At 38.5% G+C, this 27,421-nt stretch overlaps 1 protein-coding gene across 1 annotated transcript in view; it reads right to left on the reverse strand.

Annotated features, from left to right (window-relative positions):
- LOC138317199 (sortilin-related receptor-like) overlaps positions 1-27,421 on the reverse strand; it is a 51,913-nt gene that overhangs the window by 2,366 nt on the left and 22,126 nt on the right. Inside the window, 17 exon segments of the mRNA XM_069258752.1 lie at positions 93-261; positions 1,029-1,135; positions 3,543-3,726; positions 4,200-4,309; positions 5,239-5,337; positions 5,940-6,177; positions 8,405-8,518; positions 8,899-9,008; positions 9,256-9,428; positions 10,267-10,369; positions 10,852-11,004; positions 12,798-12,929; positions 13,202-13,339; positions 13,871-14,008; positions 24,274-24,426; positions 24,681-24,911; positions 25,506-25,649. Of these exon segments, the coding sequence (XP_069114853.1) occupies positions 93-261; positions 1,029-1,135; positions 3,543-3,726; positions 4,200-4,309; positions 5,239-5,337; positions 5,940-6,177; positions 8,405-8,518; positions 8,899-9,008; positions 9,256-9,428; positions 10,267-10,369; positions 10,852-11,004; positions 12,798-12,929; positions 13,202-13,339; positions 13,871-14,008; positions 24,274-24,426; positions 24,681-24,911; positions 25,506-25,649 (2,496 nt within the window).

Below are 27,421 nucleotides of genomic sequence, written 5' to 3' on the forward strand. Positions count from 1 at the left end.
TGCTGTAGAGCATCAGTGTCATTGTGTGAAGAAACTGGAAAACCAAAATAGGACTTAACATACAGGTGTCCCAGACAATTAGAACAACTTACGGATTTGGAAGGTGTAAGGTTCTGAACTTCTGGCCTCTAGGAAATTAGATCGAATTGTCAAGTTGTAGGTGGCACCACGCTTGAGGTCGGTGAGGTTCATTGAGGTTAACTTGGTTAGGAAGGCGTTAGATGTACTGGTGTTCACCTCGTAGATGTACACAGTGTAATTCTGGTGATATACAAAGCAATATTAGGAAGTAATATTAACAATCTAATTAAAATTAGACTTGTAATTCCGCCCCAACTACTTAAGGATTAACTTGAATATATATTTTTATGTTATTTAGATATATAACACAAAAATCTGAGTGTACTCTAAATAAACCGCGAAGCGGTTTATGATGAGAGTACACTCAGATTTTTGTGTTATATATCTAAATAACATAAAAAATATATTCAAATTAATCCTTATAATTCAATTTACTAAAGATAATCTCTTCAATATTCAACATTCATTTTTGGACTTTTTTGTCTATGAAATCATTACGCCGTCATCTCAGCCAATCAGAAGCAACGTTACAAATGGCGACGCCATTTTTTCCTTTATGGGCTGATAAAGTAAATTTTTCAGCCAATAAAAATGCTCGTAACAAGCAAAATTGAATCATAATGCTGTATGTTACGCTCTAATACAAGATCTAACAACTCTTTATTTGGGGTCACATCAGCATGACCCCTATAGTGAGCCAATCAGTGTGTTCCCTATGAAATCTTTGGTGTGGCTGATTCTCTTGAAAGTATAAATAGCTAATAGGAGGTCCCAAGATGTTTCAATTCTAAGCTAGGAGTCATACTGAGTTGACCCTCATATTCAATGATCTAAGAACATTGTGACCTATAAACTTGCTCTTATAACATAATCAATGACCCATGAACTTGCAATTTAATTGAAAAAGCAGTATTGACTTCTGTTATACATTTTTCATTGGTACCTACATCTGGGCGATTAATGTTGAGGCATGGTGCATTCCAGGATAGAACACCACTGGTCTTCGTGTTATAGTCCATATTGAAGTCGGTGTTCTTGGGAGGAGCCTTTTCATCTATGTGATAACAAAATGTAACACTCTGTCAAAAGTCTGTAGACTTAATTTTGACCAAAGGTAAAGAAAGCATTAGCTGTAATAAATTTTACAATGTACGTCTTGGAAGGTGCATTGTCATCTCTGTAAACAAAATATAACACTTTATGATATCAAAGTCACAAGACTTATTTTGCTTTTATAAATTTTACAATATACATTTATAGTAAGTTTGAAAAGAATAACAGACTTTGATAACTTATATCCATACAAAAGAAACATTGAAATCGTCACTTAGTATTTTCAGCTGAAGAGTGATGAAATAGTGCACTCTAATAATCATTCTCTACTCACCATGTTACATTCCAATCATGTTCACATTAAGTTTGTGAATATAAATTTCAAGGATTACATTGGTATCAAATGAAAAACATGATAAATATGAACGAAGAAAACAATTCTCAGTGTGTCTGAGACTGAACCTTTAAAAACTACCTTTGGTGAAATCCTGATTCTGTCCACTGACTCCCAAGGTATAACAGGAATTTTAGTTAAATTTAAACCCCTACAAAGGCAAATTAGAATCTAATTTAGTAGAAAGTGAAGAAGTGTATTAAACCCCTAAGAAGTGGTTTGAAGAAGCGTATAGGACTGAATAATTACCTGTAGAAGTGGTGAAGTGGTATAGGGACTGAAGAAGTGTATAGGACTGAATAATTACCTGTAGAGTGTACAGGACCTGAATAATTACCTGTAGAAGTGGTGAAAGAAGCGTATAGGACTGAATAATTACCTGTAGATGTGGTGAAGAAGTGTATAGGACTGAATAATTACCTGTAGAAGTGGTGAAGAAGTGTACATGACTGAATAAATACCTGTAGAAAAGTGAAGAAGTGTATAGGACTGAATGATTACCTATAGAAAAGTGAAGAAGTGTACAGGACTGAATAATTACCTGTTGAAGTGGTGAAGAAGTGTATAGGACTGAATAATAACCTGTAGAAGTGGTGAAGAAGTGTATAGGAGAAGTGTGGTGAGGAAGTATAGGACTGAATAATTTACCTTTAGAAGTGGTGAAGAAGTGATAGGACTAGAATAATTACCTGTACGAAGTGGTGAAGAAGTGTATAGGACTGAATAATTACCTATAGAACAGGACTGAATTATTAAAAGTGAAGAAGTTGTACAGGACTGAATAATTACCTGTAGAAGTGGTGAAGAATGTATGGTGAAGAAGAATGTGTACATGTATGAATAATTACATGTACAGAAAAGATGAATAGACTGAATAATGACCTGTAGAACGTGTAATAGGATCTGAATAATTAAAGTGTGAAGAAGTGTAGAAAAGTGAATAGGACTGAATAATTACCTATAGAACAAGTGATGAAAGTGTATAGGACTGAATAATTACCTGTAGAAGTGGTGAAAAGCATTACCTGTAGAAGTGGGTGAAGGGTAACAGGACTGAATAATTACCTGTAGAAGTGGTGAAGAAGTGTATAGGACTGAATAATTACCTGTAGAAGTGGTGAAGAAGTGTACTAGGGACTGAATAATTACCTTTAGAAAAAGTGAAGAAGTGTATAGGACTGGAATAATTACCTGTAGAAAAGTGTGAGTGTATAGGGACTGAATAATTTACCTGTAGACAGTGGTGTTGTAAGTGTATAGGACTGAATAATTACCTATAGAAAGTGAAGAAGTGTATGGACTGAATAATTACCTGTAGAAGATCCCCCTAGAAGTGAATGTCTGAATAATTACATGTAGAAGTGGTGAAGAACTGTATAGGACTGAATAATTACCTATAGAAAAGTGAAGAAGTGTACAGGACTGAATAATTACCTGTAGAAGTGGTGAAGAAGTGTATAGGACTGAATAATTACCTGTAGAAGTGGTGAGGAAGTGCATAAGGACTGAATATAATTACCCTGTAGAAGTGGTGAAGAAGTGTACAGGACTGAATAATTACCTGTAGAAGTGGGGTGAAGAAGTGTATAGCGACTGAATAATATACTGTAGAAGATGGTGAAGAAGTGTATAGGACTGAATAACTTACCTATAGAAAGTGGTGAAGATGTGTATAGGACTGAATAATTACCTGTAGAAGTGGTGAAGAAGTGTATAGGACTGAATAATTTACCTGTGAGGTGGTGAGGAAGTACATAGGACGAATAATTACCTGTAGAAGTGGTGAAGGTTGTAACTGAATAAACTACCTGTAGAAGTGGTGAAGAAGTGTAATAGGACTGAATAATTACCTGTAGAAGTGGTGAAGAAGTGTATAAGGACTGAATAATTACCTATAGAAAAGTGAAGAAGTGTACAGGACTGAATAATAACCTGTAGAAGTGGTGAAGAAGTGTATAGGACTGGATAATTACCTATAGAAGTGGCGAAGAAGTGTATAGGACTGAATAATTACCTGTAGAAGTGGTGAAGAAGTTTTGTTTAGATGGCTTGCATACGCCCGGTGAAATCACTCCAACTCTGTAGAAGTAGGTCTCGCAGGCTCGCAGCTCAGTCTAGGTATTCCGTTGGGTTGTTTACAGCGTGGGTCAGTTTCATGTTTCCACATGTCACTGGCCGGTCGTATACAGGACGAAAGTCTAGGGAAAGTTAACACGATCAGATCAGGTCAAAAGGTCTAGGGACGATAAACAGTCTACAGGGAAAGTTAGGATGATAAAACAATCAACAGGCGACATCAGTACAGGTACAGGCGACAGTCTAGGGAAAGATAGAACAGGCGAGTCAGATACAGATACAGGACGAAAGTCTAGGAAAAGATTAACACGATCAGATACAAGGACGACAGTCTAGGGAAAGATAAACACGATCAGATACAGGACGGAAAGTCTAGGGAAAGATAAACACGATCAGATACAAGGCGACAGTCTTGGGAAAGATAAACACGATCAGATACAGGACGAAAGTCTTGGATAAAATCATAATCACAACATGGTTGGGGCTTCGATGCTCTGATAATTTCCATTATTTCTATATTTGCAATGATTGGCGGGAATTGCAAAGAAACATTTAGGTATATGATTTGTAGCTATAGAGTATTTTTGATACTGACCATGCCTGGTGGTGGGGTTTTATCAGTTTTCCACTTGATGCGGTATTTCCCGGGGCTGAAATTCTCACTGGAAAGTTTCTTTGGTGTGAAGGAGTCATATGGTTTGGAAGCTACAAGAGAATGGATGATATACGAAACTAAATTAAATCTAGAACCGTATAAAAAACATATTTGATACAAAATTGGGGATCTAATATGAAACAGTAAACTCAAGACATGGTTAATGGAGTCAACTACTGTAACAATACTAATTTTGGCACAAGTAAATTTCGCTGCAAAATTAATTGTGTAAAGGTCAGTATGAAGAATTCATGTAGCTGTGATAATACATTTACTAGCACTAAATACTACTAAAAGTGTGATCAAATATTATAGTTATTGTTATTGGTGTAAAAATATGCCAAAACAGGAGTACCGCTAAAATATGTATATGCACAATCAACCTTTCTGTGACAAAATTACGTCTAGTTTACATGAGGAATCGTTATTGGTGAAAATGATTTAACTTTCATTAAGTATGCGATCACTAGTATTTCCTAAAGGTCATTTTAGAAACAATATTTGACCTTTGACAAATAAATGACACATAAATTGTAATTAATTTTGGTGAAAATGTGTGACCTTAGACCTTATTAATGACTAATAGTGATACTTTTTGATCTTTGACCTATGAATACATACCACCAGGAATAGCTACTTGTGACGATGTTTGACCTTTGTAAACACACCTTGACCTTTGGCCTGACCTATGTCTACATACCACCAGTAGCTACGTCACTTGTGATACTGCTTTTCCTTTGTCATGACTTATGTATACACTATTTGACTCTTGACCTAACCTATGTATACACACTGTTTGACCTTTGACCTGACCTATATACATAACACCTGTAGCTACTTCACTTGTGATACTGCTCAACCTTTGACATGACCTATGTATATATACCACCAGGAATAGCTACATGTAACACTTTTTAACCTTTGACCTGACCAATGTATCCACACTGTTTAACCTTTGACCTACCCTATGTATACATACCTCCAGGAGTAGCTTCTTGTGACACTGACGGGCTGGTGCCGTGGCTGTTGACAGCTTTCACCATGAAAGTGTATTGAATTCCTGGACACAGGTGAGAAACTGTAAACATAAACAAATGTTAAACTAAGTATACATATAGTTTGGTTTTATTAGTTTAATGTCCTATTAACAGTCAGGATCATTTAAGGATATGCCAGTGTGTTGGTGGAGAAATGCCAGAGTACCCAGAGAAGCAGTCAGTACCTGGCAACTGCTCAGGACATCTCGACTACCATGGCCCCTTATATATATAGATGATCACAATTGTATTTAATTCAAGGATAACCTACACACTAATTTATAAAATGACCACATACCACTTAATTTGAAAGCTCAATTTATAGTTCTTTGAAAAGGTATTTTTAAATTTTGTTGTAGCTGCTGATGATCTTTAATCTTGACCTTGACCAATGGCCACGGAATGCTAGAGGATGTAGAACATAAAAGTGAGATACAATTATGTAAAGGTGTGACTTGTCTCAGCCAGAGAATGCTAGAGGACATAGAATGTAAAGGGAGGATGTAGAACATAATAGTGAGATACAATTCTGTAAATGTGTAACTTTTCTCCGCCCCAGAATGCTAAAAGATGAGACATGGCTACACTATAATGGTTCTGAACCATCAAAGACACATGTACTGTTTCAACACACCAAACTTACCTGTAAGTTGAGTGTCGCCAGTTTTCAGTGTCTGTTCTATCCCCAAGGCATCATTGTACATCACTTCATACTGAGACACAGGAGCTGAGCTGTTAGGCTTGGACCAGGTCAAGGACACATTGAAATGACCAGGGGTCAACCTCAGGTTCTCCACACCTGTGGTCAGTAGACCATCATCCACTGTTAATTTCACCCTCTTAGATCTAGGACCCTCCCCAGCATTGGTAATGGCTGTTACCTAAAAGGAAAGTTTGTACATGCATTCTGTCAATCAATCTGATGGCAAAAACACAATATGGAATCTGTTGTCTTGATTTACAAATTAAAGAAAATTAACAAAATTAGAGTATTCAAACAAAAGTATGTAGTTATCTCCCTTGTGATACTTACCTTAATTGTATAGGTCTGGTTAGGAATTACTGAGGTAGGTAGGGTATGTAGTTATCTCCCTTGTGTGTTGTGTAACTTACAATGTATAGGTCGAGACCTTAATGTATAGGTCTGGTTAGGAATTACTGAGGTAGGTAGGGTATGTAGTTATCTCCCTTGTGTGTGTTGTGTAACTTACCCACAATGTATAGGTCTGGCCAGGATTTACTGAGGTAGGTAGGGTAGGTAGTTATCTCCCTTGTGTAACTTACCCACAATGTATAGGTCTGGCCAGGATTTACTGAGGTAGGTAGGGTAGGTAGTTATCTCCCTTGTGTGTTGTGTAACTTACCCACAATGTGTATTATGGTCGTGGCAGGACTTACTGAGGTAGGTAGGGTAGTAGTTATCTCCCTTGTGTAACTTACCAACAATGTATAGGTCTGCCCAGGATTTACTGAGGTAGGTAGGGTAGGTAGTTATCTCCCTTGTGTGTTGTGTAACTTACCCACAATGTATAGGTCTGGCCAGGATTTACTGAGGTAGGTAGGGTAGGTAGTTATCTCCCTTGTGTGTTGTGTAACTTACCCACAATGTATAGGTCTGGCCAGGATTTACTGAGGTAGGTAGGGTAGGTGAAGTTTATCTCCCTTGTGTGTTGTGTAACTTACCCAACAATGTATAGGTCTGGCCAGGATTTACTGAGGTAGGTAGGGTAGGTAGTTATCTCCCTTGTGTGTTGTGTAACTTACCCACAATGTATAGGTCTGGCCAGGATTTACTGAGGTAGGTAGGGTATGAAGTTATCTACCTTGTGTGTTGTGTAACTTACCCACAATGTATAGGTCTGGCCAGGATTTACTGAGGTAGGTAGGGTATGAAGTTATCTCCCTTGTGTGTTGTGTAACTTACCCACAATGTATAGGTCTGGCCAGGATTTACTGAGGTAGGTAGGGTAGGTAGTTATCTCCCTTGTGTGTTGTGTAACTTACCCACAATGTATAGGTCTGGCCAGGATTTACTGAGGTAGGTAGGGTAGGTAGTTATCTCCCTTGTGTGTTGTGTAACTTACCCACAATGTATAGGTCTGGCCAGGATTTACTGAGGTAGGTAGGGTAGGTTAGTTATCCTCCTTGTGAAGTTATCTCCCTTGTGTGTTGTGTGTTATCTCCCTTGTGTTTGTTTACCCACAATGTATAGGTCTGGCCAGGATTTACTGAGGTAGGTAGGGTATGAAGTTATCTCCCTTGTGTGTTGTGTAACTTACCCACAATGTATAGGTCTGGCCAGGATTTACTGAGGTAGGTAGGGTAGGTAGTTATCTCCCTTGTGTGTTGTGTAACTTACCCACAATGTATAGGTCTGGCCAGGATTTACTGAGGTAGGTAGGGGTAGGTAGTTTATCTCCCTTGTGTGTTGTGTAACTTACCCACAATGTATAGGTCTGGCCAGGATTTACTGAGGTAGGTAGGGTAGGTAGTTATCTCCCTTGTGTGTTGTGTAACTTACCCACAATGTATAGGTCTGGCCAGGATTTACTGAGGTAGGTAGGGTATGAAGTTATCTCCCTTGTGTGTTGTGTAACTTACCCACAATGTATAGGTCTGGCCAGGATTTACTGAGGTAGGTAGGGTATGAAGTTATCTCCCTTGTGTGTTGTGTAACTTACCCACAATGTATAGGTCTGGCCAGGATTTACTGAGGTAGGTAGGGTAGGTAGTTATCTCCCTTGTGTGTTGTGTAACTTACCCACAATGTATAGGTCTGGCCAGGATTTACTGAGGTAGGTAGGGTAGGTAGTTATCTCCCTTGTGTGTTGTGTAACTTACCCACAATGTATAGGTCTGGCCAGGATTTACTGAGGTAGGTAGGGTATGAAGTTATCTCCCTTGTGTGTTGTGTAACTTACCCACAATGTATCGGTCTGGCCAGGATTTACTGAGGTAGGTAGGGTAGGTAGTTATCTCCCTTGTGTAACTTACCCACAATGTATAGGTCTGGCCAGGAATTACTGAGGGTAGGTAGGTAGGTATAGATCTGACCAGGATTTTTTAAGAGTAGGTACGGTACAAAGATATCTCCCTTGTGTGACTTACCCAGAATGTATAGGTCTGACCAGGATTTACTGAGGCCAGGAAGAATCTGTAGGAGGCAGTGGGTGGGACGATCCTCGTGCTTTCAGTGAAAGAATCACTAGAGGTATAATACACCTGAAATACCAAACATGTACATATATGTTAACTACTATCCAGGGAACATCTTCTACCATATATTATAACTCACTAACTATTACCATTAACATACCGTTACCACAGACAAAGCAAGGAGAAAGGCAATATAACTAAATGCTATCAATTAACAACTTTGAGTTTTCTCAAAATTTTCTTTTAAATCTTTCAATGATTTATAAAAATATTTTGTTCAATCTAATTCAGATATCCAATACATCATCTGAAAGACGAACATTGATGTGATTATGAAAATGATGTCATCAATGGTAGTAACTTAATTAATCAATATAACAAAGATCTCTTGGTAGACATCAGTTTTTTATCCATGATTCTAAATTTATCTGACACCTAATTCTCACCTTGAAATGACGGATGACACCATTACTTTGTCCTGGTGACTTCCACTTGAGATTGAAATAGTGACCCTCATCATTATAACTTGCCTGGAAGTTGGTTGGAGCACTAGGTACTGCAACAGAACAATTCACGAATCATCTACATGACATTCTATGTTGTTTTATTATAATAACACCATGTTTCACTTGTATTTCACTATAAACTTATCGAAAAGTTAATTCCCTTTTGAAAGTCAATCGTGGATTTAAATCCATATCAAATATGTCTACAAAATAAGAATTGAAATACACTAAGATTGTTTCTTTTGTCAAGAATTGTCAAAAAACTAATATAATCATTTTGTAATGTCAAATACTAACATCCTTCTGAAGTCACAAACTGTTTAATCTTGGTGAATGGGAACTCATCTCCAGTGTACTGAAATGCATATATCCTGATGTTATACACGGTCAGTGGTCGAAGATTGGTCAACTGGAATTTGTTGACTGCTCCCACAGTTTTGTTCTGATAGGATCCAAGATTATTGGCCTCACTGTAGAAAAAACACAATATGATAAGAAATTTTGCAGTTTATATATGCCTGACTGAAATATCTAAATTCAAGTTAGACTAAGTCTATAATATTCATGTTAAACTTATTCAAACTCTGTAACCAATATTCTATTGTGGCTAATAGATTTCAAGAATACAATTCTCTAAAAGTAAGTTTACATTGTTTTGATACTGCCGGTATTTTTAGGTTCAGAGCAAGTGTGAAACTAGTCTATTAGACAAACTAATGTTGGACTAATTTGGGCAGATTGGATTTACTAGACTCACTAAGACAGACCAATTGACATGTTGTCTATATGGAAAAATTCACGTAGAACAGACATATGCAACAGGCTATGATGACTCAATAAAACAGATCCATGCTCATTAGGATCAATTCAACTCGACCAATAAACAGTAAGACACGTTTATAATGAACATGCTTGTAACAAATTCTATGTTATAACATACTATTTCTCATTCCAGTTCCTATAAGATAAAAACAAACTATGCATTTAACAAAGTAATTTTGTTGGTACCAAGAGGTTTGCTAAAACTATGTTTCACTTTATTGACTCATGCAGGAATCAGTGGTACAAGTTTTTGCTGGCCTCATTTTGACAGATTTATTTTGGATTGAGTTGGCACAGACTTTTGCTTGACTTTATCAAACAGATCTATACTGGGCTAATTTGAACTGATTTCACGTTGAAATCAATTGGACAGGGAAATGTGGCCTCCAATGGACAGACACACATGGAATCAATGAGACTGATTTACCGGGTACGCTAATCAAGAGATATACAGCAGAATTGGACACCTGTTAATATCAAACTTACATGAACGAGACAATGAAGGAGAGATTCATTCTGGGTATAAGGTTCCAGGTGATGGTCAGATTGACACTGCCACTGTCCAGCCTCTGCAGCCAGCCAGTATTAGCTACAACAACAAGAAAACCTAGCTTGTAACATTGGTGTTTTATCACATACCAATATCAATTAATTCCATCCAAAACTTTTTTTTGTAGAATAATTAAACCTTGTGCTGGACATATGAAAGTTAATAGACAATCATAACATTCAATTTACTATTAAACGTTTGCAAAAGAGTGATCAGGCAGTTTAGTGGTTAAGCTGCTTGCCTTCCACCTTGCCGTACGGGGTTCAATCCCCAGCACGGACCTGAAAAGGTTAGGGGTCACCTGCCCTGTCTCCAGTCACTTCAGTTTCCTCCTACACTAAGACCCATCGTGCGCTTACATTCCAACCATCAATAGTAATTTGCATAAGTTGTATAAAATGTTTCGCAATCAATGTAAAATAAATAAAGTTTATCTTTAAGTTTACAAAAGTTTCATGCTAGTATAAATGTAACTTAATCAGTAACATATTCTCCTCCCTAATAGTTTGCGGTTTACTTACCATTCTTGTGCCTACACGCAGGCATCTGTTCATCCATGTTGTCTAAACAGTTGCTGACCCCGTCACAGGTTTCAATCCAGGGAACACACTTACAGAAGGTTGGACACAACATCTGGTGGATATCACAGCTGTTACAATGATGGTCTGGTGGTCCTGTGGTACAGTGATAATAGTGTTACATCATAATGTCTGGTGGTCCTGTGGTACAGTAATAATAGTGTTACATCATAATGTCTGGTGGTCCTGTGGTACAGTAATTATAGTGCTACCCCACAATGTCTGGGGGTCCTGTGGTACAGTAATAATAGTGTTACACCACAATGTCTGGGGGTCCTGTGGTACAGTAATAATAGTGTTACATCATAATGTCTGGGGGTCCTGTGGTACAGTAATAATAGTGTTACACCACAATGTCTGGGAGTCCTGTGGTACAGTAATAATAATGTTACACCACAATGTCTGGGGGTCCTGTGGTACAGAAATTATAGTGTTACACCATAATGTCTGGGGTCCTGTGGTACAGTAATTATAGTGTTAACACACATAATGTCTGGGGGTCCTGTGGTACAGTAATTATAGTGTTACGCCACAATGTCTGGGGTCCTGTGGTACAGTAATAATAGTGTTACACCACAATGTCTGGGGGTCCTGTGGTACAGTAATTATAGTGTTTACACAACAATGTCTGGGGGTCCTGTGGTACAGTAATTATAGTGTTACACCATAATGTCTGGGGTCCTGTGGTACAGAAATTATAGTGTTACACGCCACAATGTCTGGGGGTCCTGTGGTACAGTAATTATAGTGTTACACCACAATGTCTGGGGGTCCTGTGGTACAGTGAAAATAGTGTTACACCACAATGTCTGGGGGTCCTGTGGTACAGTAATATAGTCCACAATCTGGGGTCTTGGTTAAAATAGTGTTACACCACAATGTCTGGGGGTCCTGTGGTACAGTAATAATAGTGTTTACACCACAATGTCTGGGGGTCCTGTGGTACAGTAATTATAGTGTTACAGACCACAATGTCTGGGGGTCCTGTGGTACAGTAATAATAGTGTTACATCATAATGTCTGGGGGTCCTGTGGTACAGTAATAATAGTGTTACACCACAATGTCTGGGGGTCCTGTGGTACAGTAATAATAGTGTTACACCACAATGTCTGGGGGTCCTGTGGTACAGTAATAATAGTGTTACACCACAATGTCTGGTGGTCCTGTGGTAAAGTAATTATAGTGTTACACCACAATGTCTGGTGGTCCTGTGGTACAGTAATTATAGTGTTACACCACAATGTATGGGGGGGTCCTGAGAAATTATTTGTTTACACCCCCCACAATGTGGGGGTCCTTGGGTACAGTAATAATAGTGTTACACCACAATGTCTGGGGGTCCTGTGGTACAGTAATAATAGTGTTACACCACAATGTCTGGGGGTCCTGTGGTACAGTAATAATAGTGTTACACCACAATGTCTGGGGGTCCTGTGGTACAGTAATAATAGTGTTACACCACAATGTCTGGTGGGGTCCTGTGGTAACAGTAATAATAGTGTTACACCACAATGTCTGGGGGTCCTGTGGTACAGTAATAATAGTGTTACACCACAATGTTCTGGGGGTCCTGTGGTACACAGTAACCTTTAATAGTGTTTACACCACAATGTCTGGGGGTCCTGTGGTACAGTAATATTAGTGTTACACACAATGGGTTTTTTTTTTGGGGCGGGGGAGAGATAATTACAGTATCACATTATACAGCAATAAATGAGTCATCACCACAATGGTTTTGAGGGTCTTTTGGAGTACCGATTCACAGTGTTATACAATTAAATGTGGGGGGACCCCTATGTGAAGCTGTGAGATATATGGTTGTCAGGGGTCTTTTGAGATGAAGGACATTAAACCAAACAATGGCTATCTACGATTACTGGGTGCGAGCGAGCGTTGGTACCACACTTAAACTCATCCGAATTATCCGCACAGTCTGCAACACCGTCACAAACACGTTTTCTGTCCACGCATCCCTCAACAAACTCACAACGGAAGTCTGATGGACCACACACCTGGGTTCCTGTTGGGTAAAAAACATTACAGTATCAATTACACACAAGAGATATCAACAAATATGAAGACTATCAAGGTCTTCTATACACACAAACCAATGTTTCTTGATAATCTAGGCCTGACAAAAGTGTCTTGATAACTTATGCCTATCATTCAGTAATCAGAAGACCTTGAATTACCCTCATTATCATCAACCCTCCCTTGTAACCTTGGCCCGCGGGACATTTCCCCTCTACCTTGATTATGTGCAGATGATCACCGATTCCTGACTTGACCTACCATTACAGTCCATCTCATCCTGGCCGTTGTCACAGTCCGGGTAGGCATCACACACCCAGGACGTGGGAATACATAAAGTACTGTCACACTGGAACTCCTCATTATTACAGACCACAGGTTTACTAGTCGACGTCACATCTGTAACACAACGTTATCATTAGGGAGAAATGTTAATTATTAAGGTCAAAAGGCTTAACAAAAGACAACTGATGATGGCTTGCAGAATTTCATCAGGAACATGTTAACAGAATTCACTCTCATGTGTTTTCTATATACCTATGGTGTAATGCTTATAATGGTTATCAATTGTTTAAAATCAAATTAGATTCCCATAATTGTTTATTTTCTTAATCAAATAAGAATTCCATAAATGCTTATTTTCTTTCCAAAAAGTAAAATCAAATCTTATTCCATGAAAGCTTATTTCCTTTCAAAAGTGTAAAATCAAACATTATTTCACAACTGCTTTTTTTTTGTCCAAACGTGAAAAATCAAATCAGATTGAAATTAATGCTTATTTATAGATTCCCATAAATGCTTATTTCTATCGAACGTGTAAAATCAAATAAGATTCCCACAAATGCTATTTTTTATCCATAGTTTAATCTTAGCTCTAAGTTTGTGTTGAGAATGTTTGTAATAATGTATTGGAAGCTACAGAAAACTTACGACAGTTGTCTTCATCACTGCGATCTACACAATCGTTGTGGCCGTCACAGCGTAGCGTGATCCCGATACATCTGTGGTCCCGACACTGGAACTCATTTACTCGACACCGAGGGGTCAGAGGAGGAGTCTTTGTTGTAACTAAAATACAACATGTTCACTAAAACGATGATACGATACACACAAATTACCTATCACATGTTTCATGTATTTTCATCCCAGATAGACATAATCTCCATTGAAAATGTATTATTTAAATAGATAGACATAATCTCCATTGACATTGTATTATTTAAATAGATAGACATAATCTCCAATTACAATGTATCATTCAAATATCTAAGTGAAGTAAGTTAAGGATAGATCATACCTAGTATAACTACAAATTAGTTAATTACAAGCTTGAGCCATCGGAGTGCCAAGGGTATTGCATACATTTGTACCCTCATAAAACTAGAGTCACTTTGTCTGCTGACTAACCTTCACATTTGAATCTGACCTTTACAGTTGAATCTGACCTTCAAAGTTGAATTTGACAGTAGAATCTGACCTTCACATTTAAACCTGACCTTCACACTTAAAACTAGTCTTCACAGTTAAAACTGACCTTCACAGTTAAAACTGACCTTCACAGTTAAAACTGACCTTCACAGTTAAAACTGACCTTCACAGTTAAAACGTGACCTTCACAGTTAAAACTGACCTTTCACAGTTAAATACTGACCTTCACAGTTAAAAAAACTGACCTTCACAGTTAAAACTGACCTTCACAGTTAAAACAGTCTTCACAGTTAAAACTGACCTTCACAGTTAAATCCTGACCTTCACAGTTAAATACTGACCTTAACAGCTTAAATCTGAGACTCACAGTTAAAAACCTTCACATTAAATCTGACCTTCACAGTTAAAACTGACCTTCACAGTCAAAAAAGAAAAAAACTGACCTTCACAGTTTAAAACTGACCTTCAACAGTTTAAAACTGACCTTCATTCAGTAGTTAAAAACTGACCTTCACAGTTAAATCTGACCTTCACAGTTAAAACTGACCTTCACAGTTAAAACTGACCTTCACAGTTAAAACTGACCTTCACAGTTAAAACTGACCTTCACAGTTAAAACTGACCTTCACAGTTAAAACTGACCTTCACAGTTAAAACTGACCTTCACAGTTAAAACTGACCTTCACAGTTAAAACTAAAACTGACCTTCACAGTTAAAACTGACCTTCACAGTTAAAACTGACCTTCACAGTTAAAACTGACCTTCACAGTTAAAACTGACCTTCACAGTTAAAACTGACCTTCACAGTTAAAACTGACCTTCACAGTTAAAACTGACCTTCACAGTTCAAAATAACTCTTCACAGTTAAAACTGACCTTCACAGTTAAAACTGACCTTCACAGTTAAAACTGACCTTCACAGTTAAAACTGACCTTCACAGTTAAAACTGACCTTCACAGTTTAAAACTGACCTTCACAGTTATAAAAAACTGGACCTTCACAGTTAAATCAGTACCTCCCACAGTTTTAAATCTGACCTTCACAGTTAAAAATTGACCTTCACAGTTAAAATCTGACCTTCACCAGTTGACCAAAACTGACCTTCAAAAGTTAACACTTAAAACTGACCTTCACATTATAAACTGACTGACCTTCATAGTTTAAAACTGACCTTAACTGTCACACTTATAGATACTGACCTTAATACTAAAAACTGACTCTTCACAGTTACTTAAAACTGTTTACCTTCACAGTTAAAACCTTGACCTTCACAGTGACCACTACTTTGTTTATTGAACTTGACCACCACTTTTTTTACTGACCTTCACAGTTAAAACACCACCTTCACAGTTAAAACTGACCTTCACAGTTAAAACTGACCACCACATGTTGTTTACTAACCTTCACATTTAAAACTGACCTTCACACTTCAAAATTGACTGTCACAGTTAATACTGACCACCACTTTGTTAAAACTAGACCTTCACAGTTAAAAACTGACCTTCACAGACCTTAAAACTGACCTTCACAGTTAAAAATTGACCTTCACTTTATATCTTACCACCAAACTGACCTTCACACTTAAAACTGACCTTCCAGTGAAACCACCTTCACAGTTACTGACCTGAACCTTTATAGTGACTCTACACACTTAAAACTGACCTTCACACTTAAAACTTGACCTTCACACTTAAAACCACTTTGTTCAAAACCTGACTCTTCACCTTAAAAACTGACCTTCACATTTTTTACTGACTGACCTTACATATGACCATTTCACTTTGTTTACTGACTGACCTTCACACTCTTAAAACTGAACCTTCCACTTTGTTTACTGACTGACCTTCACAGTTACCAAACACTTTGTTTAACTGACCTTCACATTAAAACTGCTGACCTTCACTTTGTTTATGACTGACCTTACATTAGTGATTAACTTTGTTTACTGACTGGACAGTTTAAAAATTGACCTTCACTTTGTTTTAAAACTGACCTTCACAGTTAAAAACACCACCTTTTTGTTTAAAACTGACTCACAGTTTAAAGTGACCTTCACAGTTGTTTACTGACTGACCTTCATAGTTGACCACCACTTTGTTCACAGTTAAAAACTGACCTTCACAGTTTAGTGACTGACCACTTTGTTTATTGACTGACCTTCACATGACCACCACTTTGACTGACTGACAGTTAAAACTGACCACCACAGTTAAAACTTGACCTTCACCAGTTTAACTGACTGACCTTCATAGTGACCACCACTTTGTTTACTGACTGACCTTCATAGTGACACCACTTTGTTTATTTGACCTTAAAAGTGACCACCACTTGTTTACTGACTTGACAGTTAATAGTGACCACAGACGTAATAATGAACCTTCACAGTTAAAACTGACCACCAATTTGTTTACTGACTGACCTTCACAGTGGACCACGCACTTTTTGTTATTACTGACTGAACCTTTATAGTGACCACCACTTTGTTTTATTGACTGACCTTTAAAGTGACCACCACTTTGTTTACTGAACTGACCTTTCATAGTGACCACACACTTTGTTTATTGACTGACCTTAACAGTGACCACCACTTGTTGTATTGACTGACCTTTATAGTGGACCAACCACTTTGTTTTACTGACTGACCTTTATAGTGACCACCACTTTGTTTACTGACTGACCTTTTTTAGTGACCACAACTTTGTTTATTGAACTGACCTTTATAGTGACCACCACTTTGTTTTGACTGACCTTCACCACCTTTACAGTGACCACCACTTTGTTTACTGACTGACCTTCACACTGACCACCACTTTGTTTACTGGACTGAACTTTATAGTGACCACCACTTTGTTTATTGACTGACCTATTATTGTGACCACCCTTTGTTTATTGGACTGACTTCACACTGACCACCACACTTTGTTTACTGACTGACTGACCTATATAGTGAACCCACCACTTTGTTTACTGACTGTCCTTATATAGTGACCACACCACTTTGTTTACTGACTGACCTTTATAGTGACCACCCACTTTGTTTACTGACTGACCTTCACATCTGACCACCACTTTGTTTACTGATGACTGACCTTTATAGTGACCACCACTTTGTTTACTGACTGACCTTATAGTGACCACCACTTTGTTTATGACTGACCTTCACACTGACCACCATCTTTGTTTACTGACTGACCTTTACACTGACCACCACTTTGTTTATTGACTGACCTTCACACTGACCACCACTTTGTTTACTGACTGACCTTCACACTGACCACCACTTTGTTTACTGACTGACCTTATATAGTGACCACCACTTTGTTTACTGACTGACCTTTTATAGTGACCACCACTTTGTTTATTGACTGACCCTTATAGTGACAACACACTTTGTTTCACTGACTGACCTTTTATAGTGACCACCACTTTGTTTATTGACTGACCTATATTAGTGACCACCATTTTGTTTACTGACTGACCTTTATAGTGACCACCACTTTGTTTACTGGACTGACCTTTATAGTGACAACCACTTTGTTTACTGTCTGACCTGTCCACCACTTTGTTTACTGACTGACCTTTATAGTGACCACCACTTTGTTTATTGACTGACCTTTATAGTGACCACCACTTTGTTTACTGACTGACCTTTATAGTGACCACCACTTTGTTTACTGACTGACCTTTATAGTGACCACCACTTTGTTTACTGACTGACCTTTATAGTGACCACCACTTTGTTTACTGACTGACCTTTATAGTGACCACCACTTTGTTTATTGACTGACCTTCACACTGACCACCACTTTGTTTACTGACTGACCTTTATAGTGACCACCACTTTGTTTACTGACTGACCTTCACACTGACCACCACTTTGTTTATTGACTGACCTTTATAGTGACCACCACTTTGTTTACTGACTGACCTTTATAGTGACCACCACTTTGTTTACTGACTGACCTTCATAGTGACCACCACTTTGTTTACTGACTGACCTTCACACTGACCACCACTTTGTTTACTGACTGACCTTTATAGTGACCACCACTTTGTTTACTGACTGACCTTCACACTGACCACCACTTTGTTTATTGACTGACCTTTATAGTGACCACCACTTTGTTTACTGACTGACCTTTATAGTGACCACCACTTTGTTTATTGACTGACCTTTATAGTGACCACCACTTTGTTTACTGACTGACCTTTATAGTGACCACCACTTTGTTTATTGACTGACCTTTATAGTGACCACCACTTTGTTTACTGACTGACCTTTAGAGTGACCACCACTTTGTTTACTGACTGACCTTTATAGTGACCACCACTTTGTTTACTGACTGACCTTTATAGTGACCACCCACTTTGTTTATTGACTGACCTTCACACTGACCACCACTTTGTTTACTGACTGACCTTTATAGTGACCACCACTTTGTTTATTGACTGACCTTTATAGTGACCACCCACATTTGTTTATTGACACACTGACCACCACTTTGTTTACTGACTGACCTTTATAGTGACCACCACTTTGTTTACTGACTGACCTTTATAGTGACCACCACTTTGTTTACTGACTGACCTTTATAGTGACCACCACTTTGTTTGCTGACTGACCTTCACAGTGACCACCACTTTGTTTACTGACTGACCTTTATAGTGACCACCACTTTGTTTACTGACTTGACCTTTATAGTGACCACCACTTTGTTTACTGACTGACCTTTATAGTGACCACCACTTTGTTTACTGACTGACCTTTATAGTGACCACCACTTTGTTTACTGACTGACCTTTATAGTGACCACCACTTTGTTTACTGACTGACCTTCACACTGACCACCACTTTGTTTACTGACTGACCTTTATAGTGACCACCACTTTGTTTACTGACTGACCTTTATAGTGACCACCACTTTGTTTACTGACTGACCTTTATAGTGACCACCACTTTGTTTACTGACTGACCTTTATAGTGACCACCACTTTGTTTACTGACTGACCTTTATAGTGACCACCACTTTGTTTACTGACTGACCTTTATAGTGACCACCACTTTGTTTATTGACTGACCTTTATAGTGACCACCACTTTGTTTATTGACTGACCTTTATAGTGACCACCACTTTGTTTACTGACTGACCTTCACACTGACCACCACTTTGTTTACTGACTGACCTTCACACTGACCACCACTTTGTTTACTGACTGACCTTTATAGTGACCACCACTTTGTTTACTGACTGACCTTTATAGTGACCACCACTTTGTTTACTGACTGACCTTTATACTGACCACCACACTTTGTTTACTGACTGACCTTTATAGTGACCACCACTTTGTTTATTGACTGACCTTCACACTGACCACCACTTTGTTTACTGACTGACCTTTATAGTGACCACCACTTTGTTTACTGACTGACCTTTATAGTGACCACCACTTTGTTTACTGACTGACCTTTATAGTGACCACCACTTTTGTTTACTGACTGACCTTATATGACACACTTTGTTTAACTGACCACCACTTTGTTTACTGACTGACCTTTATAGTGACCACCACTTTGTTTACTGACTGACCTATATAGTGACCACCACTTTGTTTACTGACTGACCTTTATAGTGACCACCACTTTGTTTACTGACTGACCTTTATAGTGACCACCACTTTGTTTTTGGACTTACTTTGACTGACCTTCACACTGACCACCACTTTGTTTACTGACTGACCTTTATAGTGACCACCACTTTGTTTACTGACTGACCTTTATAGTGACCACCACTTTGTTTATTGTGACCTTCATAGTGACCACCACTTTGTTTGCTGACTGACCTTTATAGTGACCACCACTTTGTTTACTGACTGACCTTCATACTGACCACCACTTTTGTTTACTGACTGACCTTCACAGTGACCACCACTTTGTTTATTGACTGACCTTTATAGTGACCACCACTTTGTTTACTGACTGACCTTTATAGTGACCACCACTTTGTTTATTGACTGACCTTTATAGTGACCACCACTTTGTTTACTGACTGACCTTTATAGTGACCACCACTTTGTTTATTGACTGACCTTTATAGTGACCACCACTTTGTTTACTGACTGACCTTCACACTGACCACCACTTTGTTTACTGACTGACCTTTATAGTGACCACCACTTTGTTTACTGACTGACCTTTATAGTGACCACCACTTTGTTTACTGACTGACCTTCACACTGACCACCACTTTGTTTACTGACTGACCTTTATAGTGACCACCACTTTGTTTACTGACTGACCTTTATAGTGACCACCACTTTGTTTATTGACTGACCTTTATAGTGACCACCACTTTGTTTACTGACTGACCTTTATAGTGACCACCACTTTGTTTATTGACTGACCTTTATAGTGACCACCACTTTGTTTACTGACTGACCTTTATAGTGACCACCACTTTGTTTACTGACTGACCTTTATAGTGACCACCACTTTGTTTTGACTGACCTTTATAGTGACCACCACTTTGTTTATTGACTGACCTTCACACTGACCACCACTTTGTTTACTGACTGACCTTTATAGTGACCACCACTTTGTTTACTGACTGACCTTTATAGTGACCACCACTTTGTTTATTGACTGACCTTTATAGTGACCACCACTTTGTTTACTGACTGACCTTTATAGTGACCACCACTTTGTTTACTGACTGACCTTTATAGTGACCACCACTTTGTTTGCTGACTGACCTTTATAGTGACCACCACTTTGTTTATTGACTGACCTTTATAGTGACCACCACTTTGTTTATTGACTGACCTTTATAGTGACCACCACTTTGTTTATTGACTGACCTTTATAGTGACCACCACTTTGTTTACTGACTGACTTTTATAGTGACCACCACTTTGTTTATTTGACTGACCTTTATAGTGACCACCACTTTGTTTACTGACTGACCTTTACAGTGACCACCACTTTGTTTACTGACTGACCTTTATAGTGACCACCACTTTGTTTATTGACTGACCTTTATAGTGACCACCACTTTGTTTACTGACTGACCTTTATAGTGACCACCACTTTGTTTACTGACTGACCTTCACACTGACCACCACTTTGTTTATTGACTGACCTTTATAGTGACCACCACTTTGTTTACTGACTGACCTTCACACTGACCACCACTTTGTTTACTGACTGACCTTCACACTGACCACCACTTTGTTTACTGACTGACCTTTATAGTGACCACCACTTTGTTTACTGACTGACCTATATAGTGACCACCACTTTGTTTACTGACTGACCTTTATAGTGACCACCACTTTGTTTATTGACTGACCTTCACACTGACCACCACTTTGTTTACTGACTGACCTTTACACTGACCACCACTTTGTTTATTGACTGACCTTCACACTGACCACCACTTTGTTTATTGACTGACCTTCACAGTGACCACCACTTTGTTTATTGACTGACCTATATAGTGACCACCACTTTGTTTATTGACTGACCTACACACTGACCACCACTTTGTTTATTGACTGACCTTTACACTGACCACCACTTTGTTTATTGACTGACCTTTATAGTGACCACCACTTTGTTTACTGACTGACCTTCACACTGACCACCACTTTGTTTACTGACTGACCTTTATAGTGACCACCACTTTGTTTACTGACTGACCTTATACACTGACCACCACTTTGTTTTGACTGACCTTATAGTGACACACTTTGTTTACCTTCACACTGACCACCACTTTGTTTACTGACTGACCTTTATAGTGACCACCACTTTGTTTACTGACTGACCTTTATAGTGACCACCACTTTGTTTACTGACTGACCTATATAGTGACCACCACTTTGTTTACTGACTGACCTTTATAGTGACCACCACTTTGTTTATTGACTGACCTTTATAGTGACCACCACTTTGTTTACTGACTGACCTTTATAGTGACCACCACTTTGTTTACTGACTGACCTTTATAGTGACCACCACTTTGTTTATTGACTGACCTTTATAGTGACCACCACTTTGTTTATTGACTGACCTTTATAGTGACCACCACTTTGTTTACTGACTGACCTTTATAGTGACCACCACTTTGTTTATTGACTGACCTTTATAGTGACCACCACTTTGTTTATTGACTGACCTTTATAGTGACCACCACTTTGTTTACTGACTGACCTTCACACTGACCACCACTTTGTTTACTGACTGACCTTTATAGTGACCACCACTTTGTTTACTGACTGACCTTTATAGTGACCACCACTTTGTTTACTGACTGACCTTCATACTGACCACCACTTTGTTTACTGACTGACCTTTATAGTGACCACCACTTTGTTTACTGACTGACCTTTATAGTGACCACCACTTTGTTTGCTGACTGACCTTTATAGTGACCACCACTTTGTTTACTGACTGACCTTCACACTGACCACCACTTTGTTTACTGACTGACCTTTATAGTGACCACCACTTTGTTTACTGACTGACCTTTATAGTGACCACCACTTTGTTTACTGACTGACCTTTATAGTGACCACCACTTTGTTTACTGACTGACCTTCACACTGACCACCACTTTGTTTACTGACTGACCTTTATAGTGACCACCACTTTGTTTACTGACTGACCTTCATGTTTACTGATGACCTTGACCACCACTTTGTTTACTGACTGACCTTTATAGTGACCACCACTTTGTTTACTGACTGACCTTCACACTGACCACCACTTTGTTTACTGACTGACCTTTATAGTGACCACCACTTTGTTTACTGACTGACCTTTATAGTGACCACCACTTTGTTTACTGACTGACCTTCTTACTGACCACCACTTTGTTTACTGACTGACCTTTATACTGACCACCACTTTGTTTACTGACTGACCTTTATAGTGACCACCACTTTGTTTACTGACTGACCTTCACACTGACCACCACTTTGTTTACTGACTGACCTTTATAGTGACCACCACTTTGTTTACTGACTGACCTTCACACTGACCACCACTTTGTTTATTGACTGACCTTTATAGTGACCACCACTTTGTTTACTGACTGACCTTTATAGTGACCACCACTTTGTTTACTGACTGACCTTCACACTGACCACCACTTTGTTTACTGACTGACCTTTATAGTGACCACCACTTTGTTTACTGACTGACCTTTATAGTGACCACCACTTTGTTTACTGACTGACCTTTATAGTGACCACCACTTTGTTTACTGACTGACCTTTATAGTGACCACCACTTTGTTTACTGACTGACCTTTATAGTGACCACCACTTTGTTTATTGACTGACCTTTATAGTGACCACCACTTTGTTTATTGACTGACCTTTATAGTGACCACCACTTTGTTTACTGACTGACCTTTATAGTGACCACCACTTTGTTTACTGACTGACCTTTATAGTGACCACCACTTTGTTTACTGACTTGACCTTTATAGTGACCACCACTTTGTTTGCTGACTTGACCTTTATAGTGACCACCACTTTGTTTATTGACTGACCTTCATACTGACCACCACTTTGTTTACTGACTGACCTTCACACTGACCACCACTTTGTTTACTGACTGACCTTTATAGTGACCACCACTTTGTTTACTGACTGACCTTCACACTGACCACCACTTTGTTTACTGACTGACCTTTACACTGACCACCACTTTGTTTACTGACTGACCTTTACACTGACCACCACTTTGTTTACTACTGACTGACCTTTATAGTGACCACCACTTTGTTTACTGACTGACCTTCACACTGACCACCACTTTGTTTATTGACTGACCTTCACACTGACCACCACTTTGTTTATTGACTGACCTTCACACTGACCACCACTTTGTTTACTGACCTTCACAGTTAAATTCATCACTGTTGTCTCCACAATCGTTAACCTGATCACATCGGTCACTCCACCAGACACACGCGTTATTGTGACAAGTAAACTGCCAGAAATGACACGACGAAGGTGGCGCAGTGGTTGTCGTCATTGGTGGCATAGCGGCTGAAATAAGGGAGATCACTTATAATACACATAACAACAAATTACTGAAGAGGTCTGCTAAATTAGTATGGTGGCATTAAAATAAAACAAAAGAGGAGTGTATTGCTTTGCTTGAGCGAGCTCAATTTCTCCTTGCCTGCTGTTGTCACAATGTGAACCCATGTTCCATTGAAATAAAGCATAGAATAACTTTGCCTCCTTACATTAATCTCCTTTTTTTAATGCGAGAACAAAATCTATATCTTGTAACATACTTGTGCAGTTGACCTCGTCACTGTGATCGAGACAGTCAAAGTCACCATCACATCTCCAGTTACTGAAGATACAAGAGCCGTTAGAACAGCGGAACTCTCCAGCTGGACATGTGGTACAATTTGTCTCGTCCGATCCATCGCCGCAGTCACGCTTTCCATCGCACTTAAGGTCTATTGGGACACACTTGGGCTGATGGGCCAGGCAGTGGAACTCACTGGACAGGCAGATATCTGGGGACAGATACCAGTAAATACAGGTAAATAAAGGTAATTATAAAGGTAAATATAGTTAATTATACAGGTAAATATAGGTAATTACATAGTTAATCATCTAAATAAATGTAATTATCAGGTAAATATAGGTAATTACATAGGTAATCGGCTAAATATATGAAATTATCAGGTAAATATAGGTAATTATATAGGTAAATAAAGGTAATAATAAAGGTAATTATACAGGTAAATAAAGGTAAATTTAGCTTATCATATAGGTAAATAAAGGTATATCCTAGCAAATGCAGATAAATATAGACTATTTTACACGTAAACACCTCGACACAGTGGTAAAATATACGGTTTATATTGGCAAAATCTAGGAAGAAGAAATTTACAAAATGATTTACAGAGTATCTGTTTTGAAGTAACAAGAACTGAGGCATTTTTTCAAAATCCTAATCCAGAACATTTTGTTCCAATTTTGTAATGAAAATTTGTACATTAATAGGAATATTATCAATCAAAGATTACTTCAAAATGAAATCAATATTGAATAGATGCCATTAGCTCAAACACCTCACAAAGACAAACTAAAGTGTCAAATCTTACCACCGTAGGAACAGTTGCGTTCATCTGACGACACAGACCCATTGACGCCGTCATGGCAGTCGTTGTCATAGTCACAAGTCCAATTTTTAGGAATACAACGTCCAGAGTCACAAGTGTGCATTGTAGTGGCACAAGTTGTGTGATCTATATCAATTAGAAAACAAAAGTTTATCAGACCATCAATTCAAATCTGTCACACAAAATAAAATGGATCACAGAAACAAATAATTATGAATGTATCTTAATCCATAAATGTCCTTTAACTATGTAGCAGCGTCTGAAGAAATATTGAACCATGACGTATTAAGTGCTGGTTTTCATGTACACTGTGATAGTTTGCCTGTTAACAGTCTTGTGATCATGCTGACATATAACATACATGGGTGATCATACTGTGATCATACTGACATATCACATACATGGGTGATCATAAAGACATATCACATACATGGGTGATCATAAAGACATATCACATACATGGGTGATCATACTGACATATCACATACATGGGTGATCATACTGACATATCACATACATGGGTGATCATACTGACATATCACATACATGGGTGATCATACTGACATATCACATACATGGGTGATCATACTGACATATCCCATACATGGGTGATCATACTGACATATCCCATACATGGGTGATCATAAAGACATATCCCATACATGGGTGATCATACTGACATATCCCATACATGGGTGATCATACTGACATATCACATACATGGGTGATCATAAAGACATATCACATACATGGGTGATCATACTGACATATCCCATACATGGGTGATCATACAGATATATCCCATACATGTGTGATCATATGGACATATCCCATACATGGGTGATCTTACTGACATATCCCATACATGGGTGATCATAAAGACATATCCCATACATGGGTGATCATACGGACATATCCCATACATGGGTGATCATAAAGACATATCACATACATGGGTGATCATACTGACATACACATACATGGGTGATCATACTGACACATCACATACATGGGTGATCATACTGACATATCACATACATGGGTGATCATACTGACATACACATACATGGGTGATCATACTGACACATCACATACATGGGTGATCATACAGATATATCCCATACATGTGTGATCATATGGACATATCCCATACATGGGTGATCTTACTGACACATCACATACATGGGTGATCTTACTGACATATCACATACATGGATGATCATACTGACATATCACATACATGGGTGATCATAAAGACATATCACATACATGGGTGATCATACAGATATATCCCATACATGGGTGATCATACTGACATATCACATACATGGATGATCATACTGACATATCACATACATGGGTGATCATAAAGACATATCACATACATGGGTGATCATAAAGACATATCACATACATGGGTGATCATACTGACACATCACATACATGGGTGATCTTACTGACATATCACATACATGGGTGATCATACTGACATATCCCATACATGGGTGATCATACAGACATATCACATACATGGGTGATCATACTGACATATCCCATACATGGGTGATCATACGGACATATCCCATACATGGGTGATCATACAGACATATCCAATACATGGGTGATCATAAAGACATATCACATACATGGGTGATCATACTGCCATATCCCATACATGGGTGATCATACTGACATATCCCATACATGGGTGATCATACTGACATATCCCATACATGGGTGATCAAAAAGACATATCCCATACATGGGGTGATCATAAAGACATATCACATACATGGGTGATCATAAAGACATATCACATACATGGGTGATCATACTGACATATCACATACATGGGTGATCATAAAGACATATCACATACATGGGTGATCATAAAGACA

The sequence above is a fragment of the Argopecten irradians genome, chromosome 3 (genome assembly GCF_041381155.1).
Source record: "Argopecten irradians isolate NY chromosome 3, Ai_NY, whole genome shotgun sequence".
NCBI lineage: Eukaryota > Metazoa > Mollusca > Bivalvia > Pectinida > Pectinidae > Argopecten > Argopecten irradians.